The 26,247-nt window shown below is 50.4% G+C and overlaps 1 protein-coding gene across 1 annotated transcript in view; it reads right to left on the bottom strand.

Annotated features, from left to right (window-relative positions):
• RGS9 (regulator of G protein signaling 9) overlaps nucleotides 1-26,247 on the bottom strand; it is a 65,301-nt gene that overhangs the window by 12,060 nt on the left and 26,994 nt on the right. The window contains 8 exon segments of the mRNA XM_026512404.4: nucleotides 1,524-1,609; nucleotides 2,515-2,653; nucleotides 4,175-4,262; nucleotides 8,327-8,442; nucleotides 11,593-11,706; nucleotides 13,656-13,717; nucleotides 14,442-14,471; nucleotides 22,177-22,248. Coding sequence (XP_026368189.3) covers nucleotides 1,524-1,609; nucleotides 2,515-2,653; nucleotides 4,175-4,262; nucleotides 8,327-8,442; nucleotides 11,593-11,706; nucleotides 13,656-13,717; nucleotides 14,442-14,471; nucleotides 22,177-22,248 — 707 coding nt within the window.

Here is a 26,247-nt window from a genome sequence, read left to right as displayed (position 1 = left end):
CTGGAAAACAGACATTTCAGCAGCAATGGTGGCCTGAAAACCTAGGACCTCCCCAAAGCTCTGGACTACAAAAGCCCAGAGAATTCTTGTATCTACCCTCGGGAAGAAGGGCTCCCCTGCTAGTAAATCAGGCCTGAACTTGGGTCTCCCACCAGCCCTGCCAAAGGGGAGCTTGGAGCTCGATTTAACTCGTTCTAGAGAAATTAAGGTTCATACACTGCCTGATAGCCTCGAGCCATGGGACAAATGCACACCCACTGCAATCCCCACATGTTTACAGGCTGAGCTCCCCACGGAGCATTCACAAGTGTCTTCTCACTCACAGGGACATTCTCAGACCACAACAGCCCACGCCAAAGCCAAGCAGTGCACCTGGGGCCTCGCGTCACCCCAGCGCTCCAGAAAAGATACCAGCTGATTTCTCAGGTCTGCCCCAACCGATGAAATATCTGGAGAGAGAAATAGGAGACTCCTCTTCTTTCCCTACTACTATCTGGCAGAAGTTCTGGAGCGATTACGCCCCTTTCTTGTGGCTTGAAGGAGAAGCTTTCAAGCCCCCAGGGACGCTGAACTCCCTTCCTTCCCCAGTAAACCCAGAAGAATAATGGCACCACAGAGACCTCCTTTCCCTCCTTTTTATAACAGGGCCATTATCCTCAAGAATGAAACCAAGTTGGGTTTGTTTTTTTTTAAGCTCCTTTGATAAAGGCTCCGGTCTAACCACCCCTCTTTTGAATTGACTGGCGATGCTGGAAAAGAGCCCAGCGTGGGCTGAGCGGACAAACAGGGGAACATTTACTAACCATGGGGGGACAGGCCACGTGCTGGTGCTGGGAAAGCCTCCGCCAAAGTCCTGTGTCTTTGTTCAAGCTGTCATCTGGTTCCTCTTTGGAATCCTCAGTCCCTACAGAGTTTTCTTTTTCCTCCCCAGAAAAGAGTTCCAACTGCCCCTCAGAACATGTCACCCTTTGCCCACGGGTGTGGCTGGATGGGACAATCTACATCTCTAACGACGAGGGTGAGCACAAACCAGTTAACGGGGGACTCGCTAAAAGGCGGACCCTGGGGTCAAGGACGCTTAGAATGTCACTGTTCATCTCCCCGTGAGTCTGCCGTTTTTCTGGGGGTGGAGTCCGCCATGCTCTCTAAGGTCTTAGGACTTCCCAAAGATACAAGGATGTGGCTCACTTAATTCCCACAAATCAGTTCAAGGTGGGGAAGTGCAGCAATGAACAAACCAATGAGATGCTTCTGTTTGCGATGGGGTAACGATCAGTGGGATAATCTGCACTTTTTCAAACCCGCGTCAGGGACACAAAACTTCACTGGCAGTGATGACTGCGGAAATCTTGCTAGGGTATTACGAAGCCAACAAGGCAATCCGACCCCTAAGAAATCCTTCCTGGTCCCCAATATTTTCATCAGGCAAATATCTCAATCATGGCCATTTGGATGAAAAAGACCCTCACTTCCCTGTAAACAAAACAGCAGGCAACCAGCAAATCACAGGCCTCTCCACTTGCCTTCTCTTGGTGGTTCCCTGAGGTTCAATAGCCTTGGCCAGCATTTCCTTATAGATTGGAGATTTTAAGTAGCGAGCATAAGAATCCTAGGGGGAACAAGAGAGAAAAGTCATTAAGCCCCTGAAGATAGTCTTATTACGATACCAAATAAGAACCAAACCGGACAACCTCTCTTAGGTCAACGCTGAACCCCAAATTCTATTTCTTAAGAAAGAAAGTGATTTTTGTCTCAGGTTCCCCCCCCCTTTTTTTTTTTTGTTAACAGTTCCCTAGAATTTCCCACCATGTTCACTTTTTATTAATAACCCAGAAAGGCTACCTGAATTCCCACTGAGTTTTACCATAATCCCACCACATTTGTCTCTTTCACATACTAAATGCCCCACTCCCCCCACCCCCGACCTGTGATATTTGCTTCGGGCCGGGGCCACCAGAACTGCCACCATGCACCATTCTACGGTAGAGACGAAGAGGTGGGCCTTCGGAGGCAGGCAGACAGTTTGACTGTGGACTCCACCTCCGAGGAGACTCTGGACAAACGACTCTGGACCAGCCTGTCCTGCCCCATGGGTGGTCCTTGATACAAAGTGCCAGGCTTTGCACCATGACTGCTGCTCCCAAGCCCTCGGTAAATAACAGCTATTCCGGCAACGCTCTCATCACCAATGGCAAGGGTGCCTGGACCACCATCGAAGAGTGACAGCCCATAGGGACACACGCAGCATCTGTCAGTGGTTTCCCCCTTCCCTCCCCACAACCCAGCTGCAGAGACTGGAAGCCCAGGCAGGTTCCGGACCAGGGATGGGGGAAGAGACCGCTGACCATCCTGCACCCCAGCCCCGGCAGAGCAGAAACCACACAGCATCTCCCTTTGTTCCCCTATCTGCAGACTTGTCCAGGTTCCCGAGACGGGCGGGGCTTCCGGCTCCCGGCTTCCGGTTCCGGCTCCCGGCTTCCCGTTCCCGCTCCAGCCAGCGCAGGGCCCGCCTACCTTCTTCATGAGCATGTAGATGTGCGTTTGAGCTGCGTCCAGCACGTAGCGGTGGGGATGCCGCAGCCCCTTGACCGTAATGTCCATGGTTTTGCCGTCTATGTTTATCCACCGTCTCGCCCCTGGGGCCAAGAAGAGCCTGGAGCGGGGAGGAAAATGTTAGCCAGGCGCTCCACCAAGTTGGCTCACGAAAGTTCACAGCTGCCTGGGCGGGAGGGATCGCCGCGACTCAGGTCACCCGGAATGAAGCAGGTCACCGGGAATGAGAGCAGGCCTTTTTTTCAGAGACACTGAGAGTCTAAACGGGTTGTCGAGCGACCTTTCTCAGAAGCAAGGAAACAGTCACGCCAGTATTGAGAAGGGGAATATTGAACTCTGGCGTTCCCAGCCTAGGACAGTGAGCAGAATGTTGGTGGGGCGACGCCAGCCATCGGAATAAAGAATCCAGTTTCCAACTTAACGGCTTCTGCCTTATTGACGAGGATTTAGGGCCCACCTGGAACCAGGCCGAGACACCTCCAAACAGGTGTTCCAGCCAACATGGGGCTCAAACTCGCCGACCCCAGATCAAGAGCTGCGCGCTCAGCTGAGCCAGCCAGGCGCTCTAGAGGGAGTTGGAGATGAGTCTCACGTGCTGCGACAGGGGGCAGCACACAGTCCCAGCACCCAGAGGGCGGATGGCAGGGGCGTCCTTGCCAACGGCCCCAGCGAGACCCAAATTCAGCCGCATGGCTCTCCAGCGTTTCCTGTTCTGCCTTGTATCAGGGTTGGAAACACGTGAATGTTTTGCCACGCTCCAAAGCCGTATGTTAAAATTTTGGAATTCAGACGAAGATGACAGAACGGGGGAGCCTGGGGAGAAGCTGACAGAAAGGCGGAGGCTGCAAAGTTTTTTATAGTAGATTTTTGGAGTTAGGTACTGTGTGTGTGTGTGTGTGTGTGTGTGTGTGTGTGTCGTGGTGTGCGAGACAGTCACGCACGACTGTTCTGAGCCTGGGTGTCACAGGACCTTCCTGGAATGACAATCCCCCCCCGCACCCCCACCTCTCTCCATGCGCACAGCCCCTCCCTGTGGGAGGAGGTGGGAAAGCACAAGAGCCTCCAAGTATGAGGAGTGAGACCTCAGCTCTTCCCTTCAGTGTTATTGGCGCCTTTCCGAAAATTGCAGTGGCCCCTTCTGAGTCAGTCGGAAGGACACCAGAGGTCCAAAGGGGCGAGTGCTCAGAGGGGAGGGGCCATCTGGCCTGCCGCCCAGAGCTCGGCCCCACCGTCTGGTGGCTGCGGAGGGCCGGTCCCAGCCCAGCTTACGTGTGTGAGTGTGACCTGCATGTGTTGGGCACTCAGGGCCCAAGACTGGCGTCCACTAGGACCAGTGCAGGGAGAAGGACTGGCAGGGAGGCCCCCACTGCTTTACCTCCTGAGCACTTCCCCCCTGGAGCAGGGCAGCGACATCACGTGCCTCCCCACGCTTCCTTCCAAGGAAGCCCCAAACCTCAGCAGGGAGGTATTGATCGATAGTGTGGCAGGTGCAGTGACTGAGGCTGACACCAGGAATGTGGTCCTTCCCATTCCATCCCAACCTCCGAAGCCACGGGGCGGCCAGCAGGGAGTAGGGGGGGCCCCGCGGGGAGGCTTTCCCAACCATCTGGCTAGTCCTTACTTGTAAATCTCCTCTGCTTTCTCCTTGACCTTGGACTGATCTCCATACTTCAGATCTTCACAGGCTTCCCAGAATCCCAGATTCTCGCCTGCACAGGGAGGAGCGGTCCACGCAGACGAAAGCCAGGCAGGAAACACGGCAGGGGGAGAAGAAAAGAGGAAAGAAGAGAGATGGGTCAGCTGAGGCGGATTCAGTCCTCGCGGCCCAGGGAGGATCTCCCGTCTGCAGAGCAAGCCAGGGCACGCTGTGAGGCTGGACAGAACACCCCTAGGGAGAAGGATCTGGGTCTTACTACCAGAGCCCCGGAGAACACGGTTAACCCGCGACTGCCCCATGCGTGGTCTCTGCAATGAGGCCGACTGGAGCCCACCACGTCTGCAGCCGTATGCACCTGCTGGGCACACCGGCCTTTCCCAGGTAATGCACAGGTCAGAGCTCACATCAACCCCTCGGACTGTCCCAGCCTTGCCTGTGCTGGAGTCTGGCTGGAGGAAAGCCTGCTGGAACAAGTCCGCATAGGACAGGCTTGTGAACAAGTCCCGCTGGCTACCCGACAGGCTCTCTTCATAAAGGCCCCTGTTCGCTTGGCTCCTGCTGAGTGACTGACACGACTTCTGCCTCCTTTATGTGCACAGACCCCTCGTGACAGCCCCCCTCAGGGCACATTCCCGCCAAAGGTCCTTACAGAGAGGCTGCTCCAGCGGCAATGCTGACGGACCGACTCTCAGGGAAGGCCTGGCCGCTGGGGGACTTCACAGAGGGTCACCTGAGCCACAGAGACTCAGCTCCTCTGGGCCCAGGAGGAGAGCCAGTCTCCTCTCCAGCCTTCACTTCCTTTCCACTTAGAGCTCTCTACTCAGTTCTCCACAGCACCCACAAGGGGTGGGAGTACTTGGGTATCATCATCCCAGGTGGTCATTTCTGCCCAAGACAATAAAGATGATCGCACCAGTGGGACAGCAAGTGGCTACGTGCGAGCATGTGCACGTGTGTGCATGTTATGTATGTGTGAGCGTGTGCACGTGTGTGCATGTGTGTACATGTGAGCGTGAGCATGTGAGCATGTGCACGTCTGTGCATGTTGTGTACGTGTGAGTGTGTGCATGTGTGCATGTTATGTACGTGTGAGCGTGTGCACGTCTGTGCATGCGTGTATATGTGAGCGTGAGCATGTGAGCATGTGCACGTCTGTGCATGCTGTGTACGTGTGTGTGCGTGTGTGCATGTGCACATCTGTGCATGTTGTGTACATGTGAGTGTGTGCATGTGTGCATGTTATGTACGTGTGAGCGTGTTCACGTGTGTGCATGTGTGTACATGTGAGCGTGAGCATGTGAGCATGTGCACGTCTGTGCATGTTGTGTACATGTGAGCATGTGCACGTCTGTGCATGTTATGTACGTGTGAGCGTGTGCATGTGTGTATGTGTAAGTGTGTGCACGTGTGTGCACTGCGTGCATGTGTATGTTGTACGTGCGTGTGTGTGCGCATGTGTGTAAATCACGGCATGCTGTGGGGTGGGGACATAGACAAGAGTACCCCCTCCTCTCCTTTTACAGCATTTGCTGGAAAGCTCCCAGGTGCATCGGAACAGAAAAAGCAGCACAATTCTCAACTAGTGGACATCTGCCCCATAACTCTAGAGAGGTACTTCCTCTTCAACATGAACTTCCAGGCGTTCCTAGGACTGAGATCACAGGCATGAGTGGAACAAGCCAGCAATGCTTTTAAGTGACAACCAATCCATCTCATGTCAAGGGCCAGGTAGACCGCCTTTCCCACACAGAAGACAAGCCATTGCTTAAGGTTAAAATGAATTGAGCAATTATTCACAATAGCCAAAGGTGGGAGCAAAAATGTCCGTCAGCAGATGAACGGATAACCAAAACGTGGCATGTACATACAATGCAATATGATTCAGCCTTAAAAAGGAATAAAATTCTAATGCAGGCTACAATATAGATGAACCTCGAAGACATTGTGCTAAGTGAAATAAGCCAGTCCAAAGGGACAAAAAGATATATGATTTCACTCCTATGAGGCACCTAACACAGAGAAATTCATAGAGACAGGAGAATGATGGTCGCCGGGGGCTGGGGGGGAGAGAGAATGGGGAGTTAGTGTTTCCCGGGGACAGAGTTTCATTCGGGGAAGATAAAAAGTTCTAGAGATGGACGGTGGTGAGGGAGACACAGCAAGGTGGATGTCCTGACCACCACCAAACCATACATTTAAAAATGGTTAGAATGATAAATTTTGCGTGATGAATCTTTTATTACCATAAAAAATTAAATGAGCACATGAAAATGTGTGCATGAATGTGCAAAGCAGCCTTATTCACAATGGCCAAAAAAGTCTAAACAACCCAAAGGGCCACCAAATGATGAATGGATAAAGGAAACGTGGTCTAGCCATACAATGGGATATTATTTGGTCATAAGAAGGAATGAAACACCTTAAATACTCTAATAGGGATGAATCCTGAAAAGACTGTGTGTGAAAGAAGACAAAAAGCCACACATTGCATGATTCCGTTTATATGAAATGTCCAGGACGGGCATATCCATGAAGATAGACAATAAATCAATGGTCAACTAAGACTGGTAGGGGAGGGGAAAGCTGGGGGCAACAGTGGGGGGGGGCGCAGAGGAAGAGAGGAAGAGGGAACGGCTTTTAACGGGTAAGGGGTTTCTTTGTGAGGTGGTAAAAATGTTCTACAATTATATAATGATGATGGTCGTGCAGTTTTGTGAATATACTAAAAACCACGGCATGTACACTTTAAAAGGATTACAGCATGTGAATTACATATTACGTGTATTTATGGTATGCGAAGTAGATCTCAATTTTTTAAAAATGTTATTTAAATGAGAAAACTCACAATTCATCTTCCCTGTTTACCCCCTGAAGCCTCGGGAATCTCTTGAGGAGATCACCAGAAATACTATTTTAATAACACAGGGAAATCTTCAACGGATTCTCACCGTTAACCAAGTACTGGGTGGGACAAGTCCAGGGTGCGGTTTGTCATTTTGCCACTAGATGGCACCCTATTCTCTTCTTCTAGAGTTGCTTGGGTGGGGGCAGCTAAAAGCACTTGCCTTTCCCATCATCTGTTCTGGGTTTTATCATATCATGGCAATTAGGCTTGATTAGAGAGAAGGATTGTCAGGAATCCATATTATAATGTAATGTGCTGCATCAGGCAGTCAAGCAGGCTAATGGCGCGTCCCCTGGGATTAGTTTCAGGCGCAAACCCATAGACAAATGGGTCTTGGCAGCAAGCGGCTGAGAATGGAGGATCAAATATGACGATGCTCTGCAGGGCTGGGGGTTCAGTAAACAGACAAATCCCATAAAATCACATCTTCCAGCAAAGGCTGGAGAAGCCACCTGAATGCTCCACCTGATGAAATTGGTCCTAATCTTGCCTTTAATTTTCCCAGATGGTTCTCAGGGCAGTGCATCTGAGCGGGTACAAGTGCTACCAGGCTGAGACACCCGAAGTCTAAAATGGGGCCCCGCTAGTCCCACTAAGACGGCACACTCCTAGCGCCCTGTATGTCGGCAGCAGAGCGGGAGCTGAGACAGTGGTTCTCAGTCACAGCCACGTATTAGAATCACCTGGGGAGTTCTCACACCTGCGGAGATCCCGCCCCGAACCAATATAAAAGGAGCACCTGGAGATGGCATCCGGGCAGGTGTGCTTTTAAAATACCCCCAGGTGAATCGAATGCACAGCTGGGCTGAGAAGCACTGAGCTGAAGGAAACCAGGCTGCCAAACAAAAAGGGCAAGTTTGCTTTTCTGCTTCCCTTCTAGCCAGGGTCCCCCGAGGAGCTGCACTTAGCGGCAGGGGACGTGGGACTCTTGGACCGGTGACCCCAGAATCAGCATGAGGAAGTGAGAACAGCCGGAGGGGATGGAGCCCTTGCAGATGGGAGTCACGCGCCGTGAATTTCGTCAGCAGACTCAATCCCCTGCCCCCCCGACTGTGGGGCCTCTTGAAACGGATGGAAAGGACAGGTCCAAGGAGAGCACACAGGAGCAGAGCTGGGAAAACATCTACCGAGAAATCCCCGAAACCCTATGCAGACATGACAGGAGTGTTTCTAAAAGTAAAAATTGTATTTAAAAAAAATCAAAGACCCACCACTGAATTCTTTCTTGAGAAAGTACTGGAAACTCTGTCGGCCCTTGGGGTCTCGGATCAATTCGCTGAAGTTGAAAGCCCATCGTTCCACCCGCATCTTGGTTGGGATTTCCACCCTGCAAGGATGGTGATTTGTAAATACGCCAGACACTCAATGCGAGGCAGGGGCCCCCATTAAGCTCACGAGCCCCACGGCCCAGGGCTCAACCCAGTCCTCCCCCCTCAATCCCTGCACAAACAGAATATCCAAGTAATCACTTGCTAGGAACACGCAGCCTCAGATAAGTGCCCCGGGGCGCATGTGGAAAGCTGGTAGCCCAGAGGTGAGAAGGATGCCCAGCACGAACAGCTTCATGCTCCAGCCCGCTCCCTTCTTCAGGGCACAGGAACACAGATGCCCCCTCCAAGGCCTGTGGGAGACTGGCCCCAGAGTGTCGGTCAGGCCACTGCACCAGACCAGAAGATTCCAGAGCAGCACCGGTGACGGGTGCTGTGGCCACTGCCACCCCGCCCCACGCCCCTTCACCACGGGAGCACAGATGCATCTAGGAGGAGCCAATGATTCTTCCCGTGCCTGCTCTCAGGCCCCAAGCCCCAGGCAGACCCTACTGTCACGGATGCGCCCTCCTCCAGAGCCCTGGCTAAGACGCAAGTCCCACGCCACTTCCCTGCTTGGAAAGGTCTTGCTGCTCCCAGGTAGGGAGAGCTGAGCCCTAACATTCCAGAAAACGAGAAAAAGAGCTGGCTTTTCTCCTCTTGCATATGAAATTCTCCAGAACCCAACACAGCCCCTTGGAAACAAAGGTTTCCAGGTCCAGGACAGCACACCTCCCAGGACTGCAGCCGCTAGAACCGTGACCGCTACAGCACATGGGGTCTAAAGTCAGCCAAGCAAGTTCGTGCTTTCTCCGACAACAGCGTGAAAACGGGAACAGCCCGGGGCTGATGTTAAGAGCCACCATTTACAGACCGGACGGCCCGTGGGGCTCTGCGCTGGAGGTGTCCGTCACTCTGTCCTTAAGAGAACGCTGTGAGCTGACCATTGTCACCCCCGTGTTATTGCTGAGAAGACCAAGGTCATACAAGAAACAGATCCAAAAAACAAACAAACAAAAATAATGGTGTGCAAACTTCAGCATGCGTCAGGGTCACCTGCCAGACTCATGAACAGTTTGCTGGGCAGGGTCCCTTGAGCTTCGGATTCACAGGGCTCAGTGAGGCCCAAGAATCTGCATTTCTTTCTTTTTTTTTTTTTTTTAAGATTTTATTTATTTATTTGACAGAGACAGCCAGCGAGAGAGGGAACACAAGCAGGGGGAGTGGGAGAGGAAGAAGCAGGCTCCTAGCGGAAGAGCCTGATGTGGGGCTCGATCCCAGAACGCCGGGATCACGCCCTGAGCCGAAGGCAGACGCTTAACCGCTGTGCCACCCAGGCGCCCCCAAGAATTTGCATTTCTAACCAGCTCCCCCCCTGAGGCCACAGCGACTGGTCCAGGGACCTCGCTGGGAGCCACTGCTCCACACCAGTGTTAGGAACCCCGGCTGTTCATTAAAGTCAATGGGAGCTTTTAAAGACCCCTGGTGAGGATAAGAAGGTCACCTGGGCCAATTAAGAGGCTTTGGGAGTGAGGGCAGGACATTGGTTTCTGCTTGTTTTTCACTTTTAAGCCTCCCAGGTGATTTTAATACGGCTTTACAATCTAAACCATTCAGAACAAGGCTTCCTGTTTTCAGTGGGACGTTCGGCATTGCCCCCGTGGTACCCTCTGATAGACGGCTCCTCCACGAAACATCGCCCCTGTTCTTTCCCCCAGCAAATCTCTGCCTCACGCTTCGATACCATAGTCTCCACTTCATTTAACGTTCAGTGGCTCTCCACGTCTCCGTCCCAAGCCTTCCCGGGACAGCCCTTTTCCTGGCCCGGTGGTTCTGCCTTCTCCTCCCCGGAGAGCTGAACTCTGCACATCCTTGTGCACAAGGACATTCAGGTCACTTCTCTGCCCTGACACACTGGGAGGCAGGCGTAGGCTCCAGAAAACCACCCTAACAACTAGAGCTCCCAGAGTGGGAGGGAGGCCTCTCCAGAAGGTGGTTCCAGAGTCTTTGGCTCTGCAGGTGACATTAGTAGACAGGTGACCCCAAACTCCAGATGAGTGCCCCCCTTACGCCATCAGCTGCCCACAGCAGGCCAGGAGGAATGGGTAAAAGGGCTCCCCCAAGCTATGGGGAAGCTATGCCTCTTTACTCGGCTGGATCTGTGCTACCTGCTTGCTCCTCATCCCTTACGTGACCATGACCTTGGTCGTGACCTGAACTGTGGTATGCACCTGATGCTTTCTTCCCATCACCCCACCTGCCTTATCCACTGCTACCAGCGCCTTCCTTCCTCCCCCCCTCCTCCTCCAGCTTTCCCTCTATGTAATTACTACACCCTCTCCTCTTCCTTCACTGGCTTCTGCTCTCCTTCTGCATTTCTGCCTTTGTCCCTCTTGCAAACGACAGGCTTACGCCCAGTCAGGAGCCATAACTGTTTATAATTCACAAACAGAGCAAAGGAGTGAGTGGTGTAATTGCCAAGGCAGGTGGAGGGCCCTGCCCTCCAGGACCTTATTTTTTCTCTCGTTAGGTGTCAAAAATGCAAAGCCATCAAGATGATTGTTTTCTCTTCAGAAGCAATATAGTGTTAATACAGAGTTACTATCTGACCCAGCATTTCCGCTCCTAGGTACACACCCAAGAGAAATGAAAACATACGTCCACACAAAAACCCGGACACGAATGTTCACAGCAGCAGCATTCATAACGGCTAAAAGATGGACACAACCCAAATGTCCATCAACGGATACATGGATTAATAAAAAGTCTATCTCCTTACAGTGACTATCACTCGGCCATAAATAAGGATGGAGTATTTAATCCACCACACAGATGAACGCTGAAAGCCTCATGCTCAGGGGGAAAAAGCCGATCACAAAAGACCACATATTATATGACTCCTTAGATGCAAAATGTCCAAGGTCGGCAAAGGCACAGAGACGGAAAGTAGTTTTGTGGTTGCCTAGAACCGGAGGGGGTTTGGGGGGGTGAGGGGGGGGTTCTTATTTGGGTGATGAAAGGTTTTAAAATTAACTGTGGCGATGTTCGCACGACTCTAGGAACATAGTAGAAACCACTGACTCGCACACTTTCATTGGGTGAATTGTACGGCACATGAATTATAACTCAAAAAGCTATTTTCTTATAACAGCGAGTTATCAAATACATACAATTTGGCGTTTAAGTCCCAGAACTGGGTGTCATCTGTTATCCAAGGATTGCTAGGGAGGCAGCCCGACATGATGGCATCATTGGACAAAAATTGCTCACTGTATTTGACGATCCTGAAAAGCAAATGGAAAACGATTTCCTAGAAGTTCGACACCCAAGAGAAGAAATAGATACACAGGTTCATTGACCAGCCCGTCCTCCTTTCTCTTTATCGATTTAGTGACATGCTTATTACTGCCTTCTTAGAAAAATGCTCTAATAGCCCTCGGGATTGGCAGGTCTCTGACAGGCTCTGTCCCTGTTCTACTCGTGAGATGAAACATCGTCTTCCCATCCAATCCCTTTGCGATTTCTCTACTGCACCAATTTCCTTAAAATAAGGCCTCTTTATATTGTATCAGTTTTCCAAATTCAAAGCTGACTCGGTTTGCATGGGTTCCAACCAGTCTGGGTGCCATCTTGGAAGCATGAGGTTGCCATGGTCTCTCTGAGATTCTGCTGCCACATCAGATTCTACCCTTCGTCAGGAGAACGCCTACGTTTGGGAACTTAGATTCATCACTCAAAGCCTGTGGTCTCACTGAGGTATGAATCCCACATTCACGAATGTGAACAAGAGCTCATTCCTTCTATGTGGGTTAGACCTTCCTAGGCAGGACGTTTCCTGGTGTGCTGGGCCTCCACCCCTCAGATGGGGGATTGCATCCACGGTATACACACGAGACACCTGCTATGACGTCTGCCCACAGCCAGAAGATTTTGACAGAACAGAACCCAGGCCCTAGAGATAGACCAGAGCATCAGGCTTATAGTTCTGTGCAAAACTCAAGCTCCTCAGCTTCACTTCTCCCAAGACCCTCTTATTTCTCATCAAGGCCTTCACAGTGGAGCAACTGAAGGGAAGAAAAAAGAAAACTGGCCCACAGGTCTAACCACAAATGATGTCAAATTCTGGTAATGAAGCATCAAAACAAATAAAAATCGGGAAGTGGGTGTAAGAAGTATCCAGTAGCCTTCGAGTCTCCTTCAATGTGCTTTCTGTTTGGTTTCGTTAAATTGCATCTCTGGAACATCACGGTAGATGGTTTTTACTTTATCATAAAACAATGATTATCATTATAACGCAAAGTTGCGTGTCCACTGAGTATACGGGCACACGCTTCCCTGTGACCGACTGAGCTCAGCCGCTCAACAGCTGCAGGAAAATGTAGGTGAGGTCAGGGCACGTTTTCTCAGCTAGGTGGTATGATTGCAAACTAGGGATTTGGGAAGATGTAAAAAAGATAGCTGCAGATTTTGATAGGAGCCTAACCCCTGACTGTATTGGAAGAAAGGCAATGAAAAAATACAACATCTTCAATCTCTGTACCATACTCAAGTCTCACACAGTCAAAACCAAAGAGCAGTCACGCTGTACCCCTCCTGAAATAAGCCAAGTCCATTTTCATGTGTGCAGGAAAATCTTAGAGTTACCAAGGTGATCCTAAAATGAACTCCGCATTTTAAAAGGATAACTGCTTACATCTGGGGGGGGCACTAAATCCTTTTGTGTCTTCCCAGGAATGTTGTATGGGGGACTGAATCAAGGTTCCCTGCACGTTCAATAAGTCAAATGTCAATTTCCAGTGTATCATAACGGGATTTTAATTCAAAGATTAACAATGGACATTTAATAGTACCTTGAACCAGTAAACTCACACACCACTAGTAAAGTTGAGTGGGGACTGATGGGAACACAGCTACGGTCCATTCCCCGCAGGGCAACATCTATGAACTTCCAATTCTTCCCACCTTCTCCATCCACACATTAGCGGATTCCAAGAAAGGTAAGGCTTCTAAAAAACCTCACTCATTCCTGATTTTGCCTAACCCAAGATGAGAACTGGACACACGCAGACTGAGGAACGAAGTATTTAATCCTTAAAAGACTGGTGTCCTCCCTCAGAGTTCCTTAGGAGCTTATGCCCACCCGTGATGGCTTAAGTTTGCCTTGAAGCAGAAAGTTCTCCTCTTGTCTACGTCTTGTTCAAACCTCAGCAAGACCAACAAATTAGGAACATACCCTCCGAGGGACACTGACGACTTCACGGTGGACCTCATTAAGGCCTGTTGGTAATACATGATCTGAAAGAGACACAGTGGTTAGAAGATGCCCCACTTCCCCACCGTTGACTGTTGCTAACACTGGCACTTACACATGGCCCCCAGAGCCAGAAGCCACTTACCTGCCACCCCATGCCCTCAAGCCACCCACTACAGTACTAACAGGGCACAGGCCCACAGGAGACAGGTGACCCCAAACTCCAAATGAGGGGCCTCCATAGCCCATCATGTATCAGTCTGGGAAAAGGCACCGATTGGAAATACAGAAAGTTCTAAGGAGCATTACATCCAGACATGGGGATGGCTGCTTGGCTTTTCCCTCAAGTGTCTCTGGCTCACAGAGCAGGGCTCACCTCAGGAGACAACACCTTCCAGGGCTCTGTCTTGGGCCCTGGACACAAGGTCTGCCAAAACAGGTAGTGTGCCTCTTCAGAGAGGTTCTGAATGGCCCTGTCACCATAGGAGCAGGGGCCGGGGTGAAGAGGCAGACACTGGGCATCCAGGCCACGTCTCTCAGATCTGGGCCTTCTGATGGTTTTTCCTATCCTGAGCCTCAGCTCTGATCCATTTAGATCTTACAAAAGCTGCTTTGTCGCTCTGTGTGGTCCATTAATTTAGAAATAATTGTTGGAACATTACACATGGTTTTTCATTTCATTACTGAGGACAGAGCATAAAGCCGAAGTACACATAATTTGTTGGAGGATTGAAAATCAAACTTCCCTGGGACCGGGAAACTAATTACCTCTTTTCTGACAGCAGTGATTGTTTGTTTCTGTAAAAACAAAGAAGCAAAAACCATTAAACAGATGCCATTAAGTCATTACAGTTCAAATACCCATTTGAGAAATAAAAATCCTTGCCCATGAAAAAAAACAGTTTCACCTTTTCTTGCTTAAGAGACAGGATTTCCCCATGACCACCGCCACCGGAGAATTAATTCAACTAAGGCTCTGATGAGGGAACACATATGATTTACTACTATAACTGTATGCTGTTCTCCCAAAAGCCAAGATGAATTCAAGACTACGTCTGGGATTGGTCCCAAGCTACCATAGTGCCTACAGAGCCATCCTAAATGGAATCAGACATAAAGATGGGGAAACAAGAATGCAGCTGGGAAGCTTGTTTCTTTCCTCCCAGCAGAGAGCTCTGAATGAAGGGTAAGATCCATTCCTCAGGTATTCATAACAACTGGACCAATACAAATAGAGGGGGGGAAAGCCACATTGCCAAATATAAAGCACACAGTTAAAAAACTTGAGACCAGAGTCCACCAAAAGCTAAGTCCCAGAGTGGAGCTGTACCATATCAGGTGGGTCCCATCCTCTTGTTGAAGCAGCTGAAGCAGGTTCATGCCCGGGGTGAGCTGCAGGGTATCCTCTCTCTGGGTTTTTTGCAATATAGCAGAGAAAGGCTGGCTCTTAAAAGAAACTCCATGTATAGGCTCTTAGAAGCTTCTGGAAACCATTCAGACCTGTCTCTTACTAAAATCCTCTCTAATCTGACATGCTTCCTTACCGTCACTTTCCTGCTCCCTGCAACTCCTGGAAGTCGGGCACAGTTGGTGATTCCAGTCTCGGTTTTTCTAGGTTTGATTGTGTCCAGCGGCTGCTTGGTACTGACTCTCATACTTTAAATTGATCATCTTCGTTCCTGGCTGCCAGTATCCAAGCAGCTTAATACAACCAGATCTTCCCCGGGAAGAGAATCAGAAGCCCAAGGAGGACACTATTTCCCTTAGCCAGTTAGCAAAATAAGTATTGGCCCCTGAGCCCATTGACGAGGAATAGAGGAAGGTCTAATCTGGAATGTCACATACTTATCTCTCCTTTCTAACCCATGTAGGGTTTCATTTTGCTTCATTAGATTGCTTTTATGTAACTGCTTTTCATAGGAAATCCTTTTTCCTGGGTGGGGGAGTAGGGAGAGTTATCTCAGAAAATGAAAGGTAGGTCTCCCTGTTTTGGACTCACACGCACCCTCACTTCTTCCTTCATAGCACTTACTGCAACTGTAATTAAATATTTGTTTGCGTCATTCTATTTCATATATGTATCACCCACCAGGCACCATTAAGAGCAGGGCGACCATGCCAGCCTCTAGCACAATTCCCGGTGCACAGTAGATGCTCAAAAAACCTCAGATAAACGATGACTGCCGTGTGCTTAAAGGCGTAGAAAAATGGAGATGTATTCTAAGCTTAATAGAATAGAATATTTTTCAACCTAAACAGTTGAAGACATTCCCTAAATGATCCATATTTTTGGCAACCACACTGACTATCTGTTACCATCGTCTCTTAACATAAGGCACTGTTTTAGAAGACTCGCATTTCAGGAAGAAAAGGACCCCGGGACCAGAGTGGCTTTGCATTCAAATCTAACACAATCACACTCTCTTGTTAGAGTGTGCCGAAGCGGGTTAAGAATCATATCTACTGGTCTACACCTCCTGCTCAAAGCGGACGTGGGACTTTTGCTTATAATAGTAACCACTTAGCGATCAGGGCAATTTACCCCTCTCTGATCCCTTACAAAGCTTAAAGGAGGGGATTCTGATTTTCAGTTGGGGATACCGAGCATCAGTTCCTTCTTTGCCTTAGAGCCACACGTGCTGCCCCGTGGAATGACTCTGTCCGGCCATTTAATTTAAAATTAAACATAAAGAGAGCTAAAGCCCCAGTCACAAGATGAAACAGAAAGACAGGACACACTCTTTAATCAACACCCATGACAGTAAAACAAACTCCCAGCTAGAAGAGAAACAAGATCTGGGGATCCGACACATAGCACATTTAACAAGACCGTTTAACACACTTGAAAGTTGTTAAAGAGAGTAGCTCTTAATTGCCATCACCACACACTCAAAAAAAAATCCTAATTATGCGAAGGTGTGGAGGTGCTAACCAACCTTATTGTGGTAATCACTGTGCAATGTATACATAGTTCTAACGATCCCACCGTACACCTTAAATTTAAGTACGTTGTATGTCAACGACCTCTCCACAAAGCTAAGGAAGAAAACACATGAACAACAGTGAAGATCTCAGTCATACTAGGCCTGTGCTCAGCAGCCAGAGTTCATGAACACCCTCCTGCCAAGTGCCCAGGAGGCAAGATCAAATCTCCTGCAAGCACGGGGCTCCTGAGCGGACCAAGAGAGACTAAAGGAGCCAGATTCTCCGTCTGCCTGACCTTCTCTGGGCTCCGTGGGGAGCTGTCCCTGCAGGTCAACCCCAACCACACACACTTGCTCATCTCTCCTCTGCCTGGCATGGCCTGGCTTTTAGCCTAATATGTTTCTGGGGCCATTATCTCAGTCTTTGGTGTGTTAACATATTTCATATTGTGGGGCACCTGGGTGGCACAGTGGTTAAGCGTCTGCCTTCGGCTCAGGGCGTGATCCCGGCGTTATGGGATCGAGCCCCACATCAGGCTCCTCCGCTGGGAGCCTGCTTCTTCCTCTCCCACTCCCCCTGCTTGTGTTCCCTCTCTCGCTGGCTGTCTCTCTCTCTGTCGAATAAATAAATAAAATCTTTAAAAAATATATTTCATATTGTAATTCACTTCATTTGATTTTACTGCCCCATTAGGGCTTCTGCATTGGCGGTGCGGTTTGCTGTTTCCGGATTCCCGGGATCACCAGCCACCCTCTGGGAGTCCGATGGCTTCCCCACCTCCACCTTGGATTTCCCACATGGACGTTACTGGTCTAGCTTTAAAAATGGCTTTCCATGGGATCAGCTTCCTCTAGATGGACATACAGGGCATCTGTGTCCTGTTAAGGGTGTGTGGACCCTAGGGACAGGGCAGGAGAGGGTCCTGGACTTTTCTAAAAGACAGAAAGGGAATGTGATTGGGGAGGGGAGGGGTGGCTTAGGAAAGAGAACGGACTTTCAGAATGGGCCCAGGTCAAATTCATGGTTCTGTCACTTATTGGCTATACAGCTTTGGATGAGTTATTTAGCATTTCAAAGCCTCTTTCTTCCTTTGTAAAGGGGGATTGCAAAAGGGGAAGGGCATTAAATGAGATAATACACGGAGGTGACCTGCACAGAGCAGAGGCTCAACACAGAGAGGCTACTGAGTAGGGTTCACAGACTATTCCCGAGAAGGGGCGCAGTGTGGCGCAGACCCTAACAACAAGATAAAACCCAATTTGGGACATATTTATACTAAAGAAGTTATTCATGGTTTATCTGATAATCGAATTCAACGGAGCATCCAGTATTGTTATTTGTTAAATCTCATAAACCTGTCCATGTTGTTACTTAGCCAAAGGCCATAAAAAAGACATTAAAGTGAAGTTATTAAAAAATACACACACACACACACACACACACGTGCACGCACATTTCTAAGCAATTCAAAGACAACCACTGCATGACAACATAAGAAATGAACAATTTTTTTTCCCTGTAATTCGTGCCCAGACCCCCTGCCTTCTCAACCCGGCCCTCCTGGAGGGAAGTCACTCCTTTATTCCTCAACCGAGTGACACACTGTGCCACAGTAAGATACTCCGCCCAGGGAATCTGCAATTGCTACGCGTTCTTGGAATTCTAACTTATTCTTTTTCCCTTATGGAGTTACCCAAATAGGGATGCCTCTAGAGCCTTGTTGGCCTGCAAACCCGGGTGGGGGCTGCAGACAATTGTCACAGGGCAGGAGGGGTCAGTCAGGCCATGACCTGGGAGGGCCTGGGGCCACGGCAGACAGGGCTGTGGAAGCGAGGAGGACGGACAAGCAAGGACCCTGGGACCAGGCGGCCAGGCAGGAATATACGTGGAAACAGAGGTGAGGGGTCGGGCAAGCCACAGAGCGAAACACGAGATGGGGACAACCACGAGGAATCGGGGAACACAGGCACTGAGAGCAGAGAGAGGACCAAAAATCAGAAACCAGGAAGTCTGGGGACTGGCGGAGTTAACGCAAAGCAGACTGGGGATGGGAGGCAGCGACCTACGCAAAGAGACAAGAATTTGAGGCTGCAATCACCTAAAGTAGTCTGTCCTGCCGCAAGCTTCCCGATAAGTGGAGGCAGGACAGACCGAGGAACCTGCAGGGCCCGGTGCAAAATGAACCTGCAGGACCCCTCGTGCAAAGAAAGCATTAAGAATTTTAAGGCAGCGCCAGGAGAACATTAACCCAAGCACAGGGCCCTACTGAGTGCGCAGCTGCGGCCCAGGGCGCAGGTCGCCCCCCATGATACTGACTGGGATGCAGACTGGAAGGGTGTGGTGGGGGGGGCGGGTAATGGGATCAGAGAAGAGCAAGGGCCACAGACCTGGGAAGTCATACAGCCAATAAGTGACATAACGAGGAATTTGACCTGGGCCCAATCTGAAAGTCCATTCTCTTCCCTAAGCGGTCCCTCCCCTCCCCAATCACATTCCCTCTCTGCCTTTTAGAAAAGTCCAGGACCCTCTCCTGCACCATCCCAGAAATGACCTCTCTCACAGAATGGCAACCATTAGGATAATGACAGCTACTGTCCATCGAGTGCCTCTACATGTTGGATACCACTCCAGACACTTCACGTAAATGATCTCATTTAATCCTCTGAGGAAGGGGCTACTGTTAGTCCCATTTTATGGGTAAGGAAACGTGAGGCTTTGAATAACTCAAGAGCTTGTCCAAGATCACATGCCCAGGGCGTGGCTGAGCTGGGACTCACGGTGAGGTCAAAGCTCTCTTCAGCACACCACACTGGTCCTCATCACAAAGTGACTATGGTCACCCTGTCAGGGTTGCGGAGGAAGGGCCAGCCCTGGGCATACCCCTACCCACCGCCAGACTAATGCCCAGCCGCCATTTTGTCTCCTCACCGAAATAAAAGGAAGATGGGGGACTGAGTGTGCCCCAACTCATGGGAACTGAGAGAGGACATGCTCTCTGGGTGCGGCCCTGGGACCACGGGCAGTTCCTCCCAGGGCTGGGCAGCCACACCAACTGGCGGTCACCAGTCTGAGGAGGTGGGTCACCCAGAGCCCTAGGACACCTGCCAAATGAACAGCCTTCTTTTTCATGTTTGATGGTGTTCATTGCTTTTGGGTTATTTGCCTCCATTTAAGGAAAATAAGCATCTTTTCAAGAATTCACTAATTCTCAGAAATGGCCTCTCTCTTCAAACCAGCAATGAGAGCTCTTCTCTGGAATGAGACAAAAATCCAGAACCTCTGCATGCCCAAGGCCTCACGGAGACACTTCGTGTCCTCTTGGCCCTCTCCCCTCAGGGCAGATAAACCAGGGAAAACAGGGGACACTTAGTCAGACGGTGGGAAACGTTGCCAACATATCAAACATGGCACCAGCCTCTGGCCCCCCAACAGCTGGGCCTGACACACTGGGGCTGGCGGAGCAGGAGAGGTCCCGCTCGCATGAGAATTACGGTTCTTTATTCTTCGGAATATTCCAGGACAGTCAGAGTGCAGACAGGAGAAAGAGAGCTGGTGGGAGAGAGAGAGAGAGAGAGAGAGAGATGAAGAGTAAGCAAAGTGAAAGCGCCCCCATGTCAAACATGGCCACGGGAGGGGCAGCCCCCAGCCTCACGCACGGTCAGGTGCTCCGTCTGGCAAGAATAGTAAGTACCGGAAGGTACGCTCTTCTCCCAGCCTGACCACCCATGAGCCTGAAGATGCTCTCTCAGTGAGGAGGGGTCTGGCCAGGCTCCTTGGAAGTTACCCCCAAATAGCATGGAGGATGGAGCACCTCAGCTCCTCAACTGTCCTCCCAGAGCTGGAGTATAAGGCCGCCTGCACCACAGACAGACAGACAGACACACACACACACACACACACGCACGCACGCACACACACAGGAAAGCCAAATCCCAGCTGGCTAGGGTCAGAGTAGAGTGATGTGATTTCCACCTGTACCTTCCCCTCCTCCACACCACAGAGGTTTCCAGAACTGCCAGTTATCCATTTAAAAAAAAAAAAAAAAAGCAAATCTTCCACCCCGGTTCAGTATTTTCCTTGATGATTCTGTTTCCATAGCAACGAAGCCTACAAGCCTCAGCAATTATCTGTCATCTGACGAGGGGAACGTGGAAAAGGCCGTGAAGGCTGACAGTGCCATACATGTATCAAAGGCAGGGTCACTTTGAGTTATGGGCAAGGAACCTAGCAATGCCCCAGGGTATGCCCTCTGGGGACTCAATGTCCCCTCTCCATATGGACTCCATCCCTAAACCCATGCCTCTGTCCCATGCCCTGGTGGGGGTCCCCACAGCCATCTTGAGTTCCAGGTCCCAGTGGACTTCCTTCTTCCTCCTTTCCAGCATATTCCTCCCACCTCCCACTCAAGGTGTTAGGCACTGCCAAGGCTTAGAGATGACACACGAGGCTAAAATGTCCCTGATCCCTTGCTGCCCGCGGACAACATCAGACAGAAAGCAATGGAAGCATCTAAGACTAGTTCAAGTGGGTTTTAGGTTCCACGGTTCTCAGTCGGGGCAATCTTGTTCCCCAGGGCACACTGGACAATGTCTGGGAACATCTGTGATTGTCAGGACTGGGATGCTGGCAGGGAAAGGGACGGAGTGACTGGCATCCCGTGGGTAGAGTCCAGAGGTGCTGCTACACACCCCACAGCATGCAAGAAATCCCCCCAGGAATTATCTGGCCCCAAATTATAGTGCCAGGGTTGAGAAACCCCACCCTGGATGCCCACTGCTTCAACAGCTTATGCAATGCATTTCTTTAAATAAAAATTGTCTTGGGAAAATGGCCACTCATCATAAGTGGTGGCCTATATGGGAAAAGGGTCCTTCTAAACCTAAAAGCCTAAGACAATCTTCGCAAAGGCCCCACCCTACCGAGATGCAAAAGAAAGTGTGGGGCGCCTGGGTGGCACAACGGTTAAGCGTCTGCCTTCGGCTCAGGGCGTGATCCTGGCGTTATGGGATCGAGCCCCACATCAGGCTCCTCCGCTATGAGCCTGCTTCTTCCTCTCCCACTCCCCCTGCTTGTGTTCCCTCTCTCGCTGGCTGTCTCTATCTCTGTCGAATAAATAAATAAAATCTTAAAAAAAAAAAAAGTGTGACATTCTGGGTCATGTGGATTAAGGTTTAAACCCCAAGTTGACTCAAGGGTTTTGAGCCTGGGGCCTAGAGCCTCCAGGAGGTCAGGGAACTGGCTGAGATTCTGTGCAAAATGTCTGTCTGGGCATCTTTGGGCGGAATGGGTTCATAATTTTCATCAGATTTTTAAAAGGGGGAACAGCCTCAGAAAAGTCTGAAGCTTGACCACCTAGATCTCACTTGCTTTGACCTGCACTCTACGTTCTCTCGTCTCTCATCACGCAAGACCCCTGTCACGGCCTGTCCCCTTCCTGACACTGGTATTACAAGATGCCTTTTTGGCAGTCCCAACGGGGAGACATCATTGCCCCAATAGACACAAACAGACAAGGGTCGTGTGGACACAATTAAGAACGTGACCTAGGCCCTGCCCAAAGTATGCAGCTGAGACCTACCTGGTTTACCTGAACTTCGTTCGGATTGGTTACTCGGTCCAGGCCATAGTCCAGCACATTGTTCATTCCCGGCTGAACAGAATAAAAACAATGTAAGAACCACCACTGGAAGAATATCCAGTTTCTGATTAACTTTGGGTCTTGGCCAAACTGCCAATTATGAGACAGAGCTGAGAAGGGCTTGTGGCTTAGCCCATGGGGAGCCACAGCTATTGTAAGACCCTCTGGGTGAGCTGGGAAGCTTCATGGGGCTGTTCCACCACCACAGCATCCCCAGAACCCAACACAGTGTGATGGATGGGTGGGTGGATAGGTGTGTGTAGTGGTGGGTGAATGGATGTATAGATGGATGGATGGATGGATGGATGGATGGATGGATGGATGGACAGATGGATGGATGGATGGACAGATGGATGGATGGATGGATGGATGGATGGATGGATGGATGGGTGGATGGATGGATAAAACTAAAATCCAAGAGTTCCCTGGGATTAGTACATGGGACTCTGACTCCTCTGGCAGTGCTCCTTCTTCACCCTACGGTATAGTGCTTTGAAGAGTCCAGGCTTCAGCCAACACCTTTGGGTTTCAATCCTGGATCTGCCACTTCCCAGCGGTGAGGAAGATTTTGGAAACTACTTCTCTCTACACTCGCTATCCTTCCTGAGAAATGGAGATGATCCCTCCTACCTGTCAAGTTCTTGTTAAGGATTTAACAAGAGGATGTGCAAAACACTCAACAAAAGGTAGCAATTATTGAGCAAGGGCTTGTATTCATGTTAAGATGGCGTGTGTAATGGCCTGGCCCAAAATGGGGCCTTCAGCCTTTACCAGTCCTGTTCTCCATCAGCCAACCAACTCTCCAGCCAATCCTGCTTGGTCTCTCCCAATTTCTTGGCCAGCAAGCTGGGTCTTTCACTTCCTTCTTTGTTAGTTTGGTGCAGGCCACCATCAAGTTCCCAAACCCGTGTGATCAACCAGGCCTACTGCACTGGGGCAGGAGGCCGCTGAGCTTTCTCCCCATTAGATTCGATCTCAGTAGGAGCAGCCACTTGTCTGGCTCAGAGGTATGGTTGCCGAATAAAATATAGGATGCCCAGTTAAGCTTGAAGTTCAGACAAATGACAAAAAATTTTGATACATGATTTAATAAAAATATATTCCATATGTTTTTAATATAAATATACAATAAGCATAAAAATATTGTGACATTAATCATTTGCTGTTTATCTGAAATTCAAACTTAACTAGGCATCCTCTATTTTACTTGCTGAGTCTGCCAGCTTAGCTCAGCAGGCTACCACCGGGGCAAATACTGGGCACACAGCGGAGGCAAGGAAGAGAAAAAAGAAAGCGGTAGAAAATCAGTGGGAAGAAAGACGGGGAGGAAGCGGCTGTCCTTACCCCAGTTTCACACACGTGGACCTCCATCAACAAATACTTATCAGGCACGTCCTATGGCTGACACTGTGCTCAGCCTGGGAGCCTCTGGGGAATGCGACACTTCCATTCATCCCCAGCTGGCATCTCAAGGCACTTCTGGTCTTTTGGGCAAGGCAGCCACTTGACAATTTATCACACAAATGATAAATTACAGTTGTGACAAGTGCTATGCTATGAGGGACAATATGGGAAGTCCAAGCCAGCCTTCAGCAGGATGGAATGTAGCATGGGGGTGGGGGCTGCGGGGGGGTTGTCATCAGAATCTGTGCCTTTCCCTAAAATGAGTTCTAGGAATTGTCCTCTTCAGCTGGTACAAAGAAATCCCCCCAGGGTAACCGAAGACAGACTTACACACACACACACACACACACACACACACACAGCCCACACTCCTGGTCCCTACAGCCTCAGTGGCTTCAGTGCAGTTGTCTGCTCAAGCCTTCAAGTAGCTCTCCAAATCTTTCCTTTGAACTTGACCCATGTTCTGCTATCACTTTGGCGGCCCCGATGCTCACAGGTGCACCTGCATAACCGTAATCAGCACAGGACCTCCCTCAGCTGCGCAGACCAGACGGCCTTGACTCTCAGAGCTGTAGGCACCCAGCGAGCGTCACGATCCTGCCAGCCTGCCCAGTGCCAGCCCCTGCTGGCTCTCCTCCACTCTGCAGACGGCCACACACGCCCTTCTGGCTGCCCCGCTGCCCTGTCTCCTGCCTCCTCGGCGCATCTCCCAACTGAGCCGTGGTCCCATCCCAGTGCCCTGACCTCAAAACCGCCCCAGGGGCTGCCTTACTACCTCTGCTGGTTTGGAAGACTCCCAGCCTCCATCCATCCATCCATTCATTCATTCATTCATTCATTCATTCATCAGGAAGGATCAAGTCTTTGTTCCCCACGACCACTGCTGATGCAGTTTCTGGCACGCAAGAGGGTGTTCAACTGACAGTGACCCAGAGCTGCCCGCCAGGGCACAGGAAACCGGGGCGATCCTTGCGACAGGCTGCCAGCAGATAATGAGACACACAGACCCATCCAGCCCCAGTGCCACACGCAGAAAGCCCACAAAGACAGCCAACTCTCCCCCGGGAAGCTCCAGAGTGTGACACCCCAAGAACATCCCTCGGGCAGAAGCCAAAGAGGCAATTTGCTAAATGCATCATAATTCAGATTAGGGAAGACCCTCTGTACCCCCCACCCCCATGAGGAGGCGACGTCCCCAGAATCAGCATTCTGGAGCGGCACCAGGCCGGGAGCTGATGGACACTGCTTGGTGGCACTCCACCATGTCCCTCCTGTCCCTTCTCCTGTTCTGTTCTTCATCATCACTCTTTTCCCTAACGTACCAGCTCAGACGCTTCGGTGCGTAGGACAGAAAACAAATAATAAAATACCAAGTAGCTGCATAAACAAAATAAAGTAGGGGAAAGAGACAGAGATGGGGCTGCAGCGGGGAGACGGGTCTTGGCTGGAATATCACTTCCCAGACCCCGAGCTGACGCAGGACCCCTGCCTCTTTCCAGCTGTCCTGCCTCTCTGACGTACTCGCTTCCACGTCCGGCTCTCGGCCACACCATCAGCTCCTTGCGGGCGCAGGCCGCCCTCTCCTGGCTCACCATTCCAGTAGCCCCACTGCCTCGCCAGCACCTGGCACGGAGCGGACACCCACGAAATAGATGTCGATTTCTTTCTTCGTTTGAATCCGAATATGTGGGTTTTCCACCTGTTTTTAGGACATTACGTTATAGGTCTGACCATTTTCCTAGGTCAATAAATGGCCTTGGAAAATACAATTTTAATAGCTCCCTAATGTGCCTTCATGTGGATATCATCTCGTATTTAAAGATTTAAATGTATCTATCCGTTTATTTAAATTTATTTTTGCTGTTTCTCTGTTGTTGGACATTTAGACCGACCTCAACCGGAAACGGAAGGCAGACACTTCTCTGGTGAGGTCAGCGCTGGTGGCTGACTTGAAGGCCAGTTCGACGATACTCAGACAAGCGACTCTGGGATTTAGAGCACACAGCGCCGCTGTCCCTGGACCATATCCTCCATATACCCAGGGTCCGTATGTCAGCGGACCCCATCCTTGGGAGACCCAGAAGTTGGACCCCATCCTCGGGAGATCCACAGCAAGGATGCAGGGAAGGCCCCCAAATGACTTCTCTAAGGGAACCGTTGTCCCTCTGTTGATTTACACAATCAACTGTTGTTTGCATCCTGCCCAGATCTGCAGTTTCATTTGGGTAAAAAACTGGAGAGGAACAGTTTTCCTTCACTATTCTCCTCTTCTAGACCCTGTTCCGCAGCACCCAGATTCTGAGTCCCAAGCAGCATCTGGGCTCAGGATGGGGGTTGGGTCACATCCCTCAGCCACCACCATCCACATCCGGGCTTGGCCTCTGCTCATGACGCTATCCCCGATACAGCATCAGGCACCAGACTCCTCCCCATTCCCTTAACCAATCACCCCTGACCTTCTCTCGGGGAGATGCTGCTCGCCTATTACAGCAATCGGGATTCTGTGCCCCTCAAGCTGGGAGAGGGGACCGCATGTGGGCGCCCCTCTAACAGCAGCAGCACATCAGACAGACGTGGATTCACCTCCCAGTGCTGTGCAACCTACCG

The sequence above is a fragment of the Ursus arctos genome, unplaced genomic scaffold (genome assembly GCF_023065955.2).
Source record: "Ursus arctos isolate Adak ecotype North America unplaced genomic scaffold, UrsArc2.0 scaffold_24, whole genome shotgun sequence".
Lineage (NCBI taxonomy): Eukaryota > Metazoa > Chordata > Mammalia > Carnivora > Ursidae > Ursus > Ursus arctos.
The sequence above is the reverse complement of the archived record's forward strand: the minus strand, read 5'-3'. Positions and strand labels throughout refer to the sequence as shown.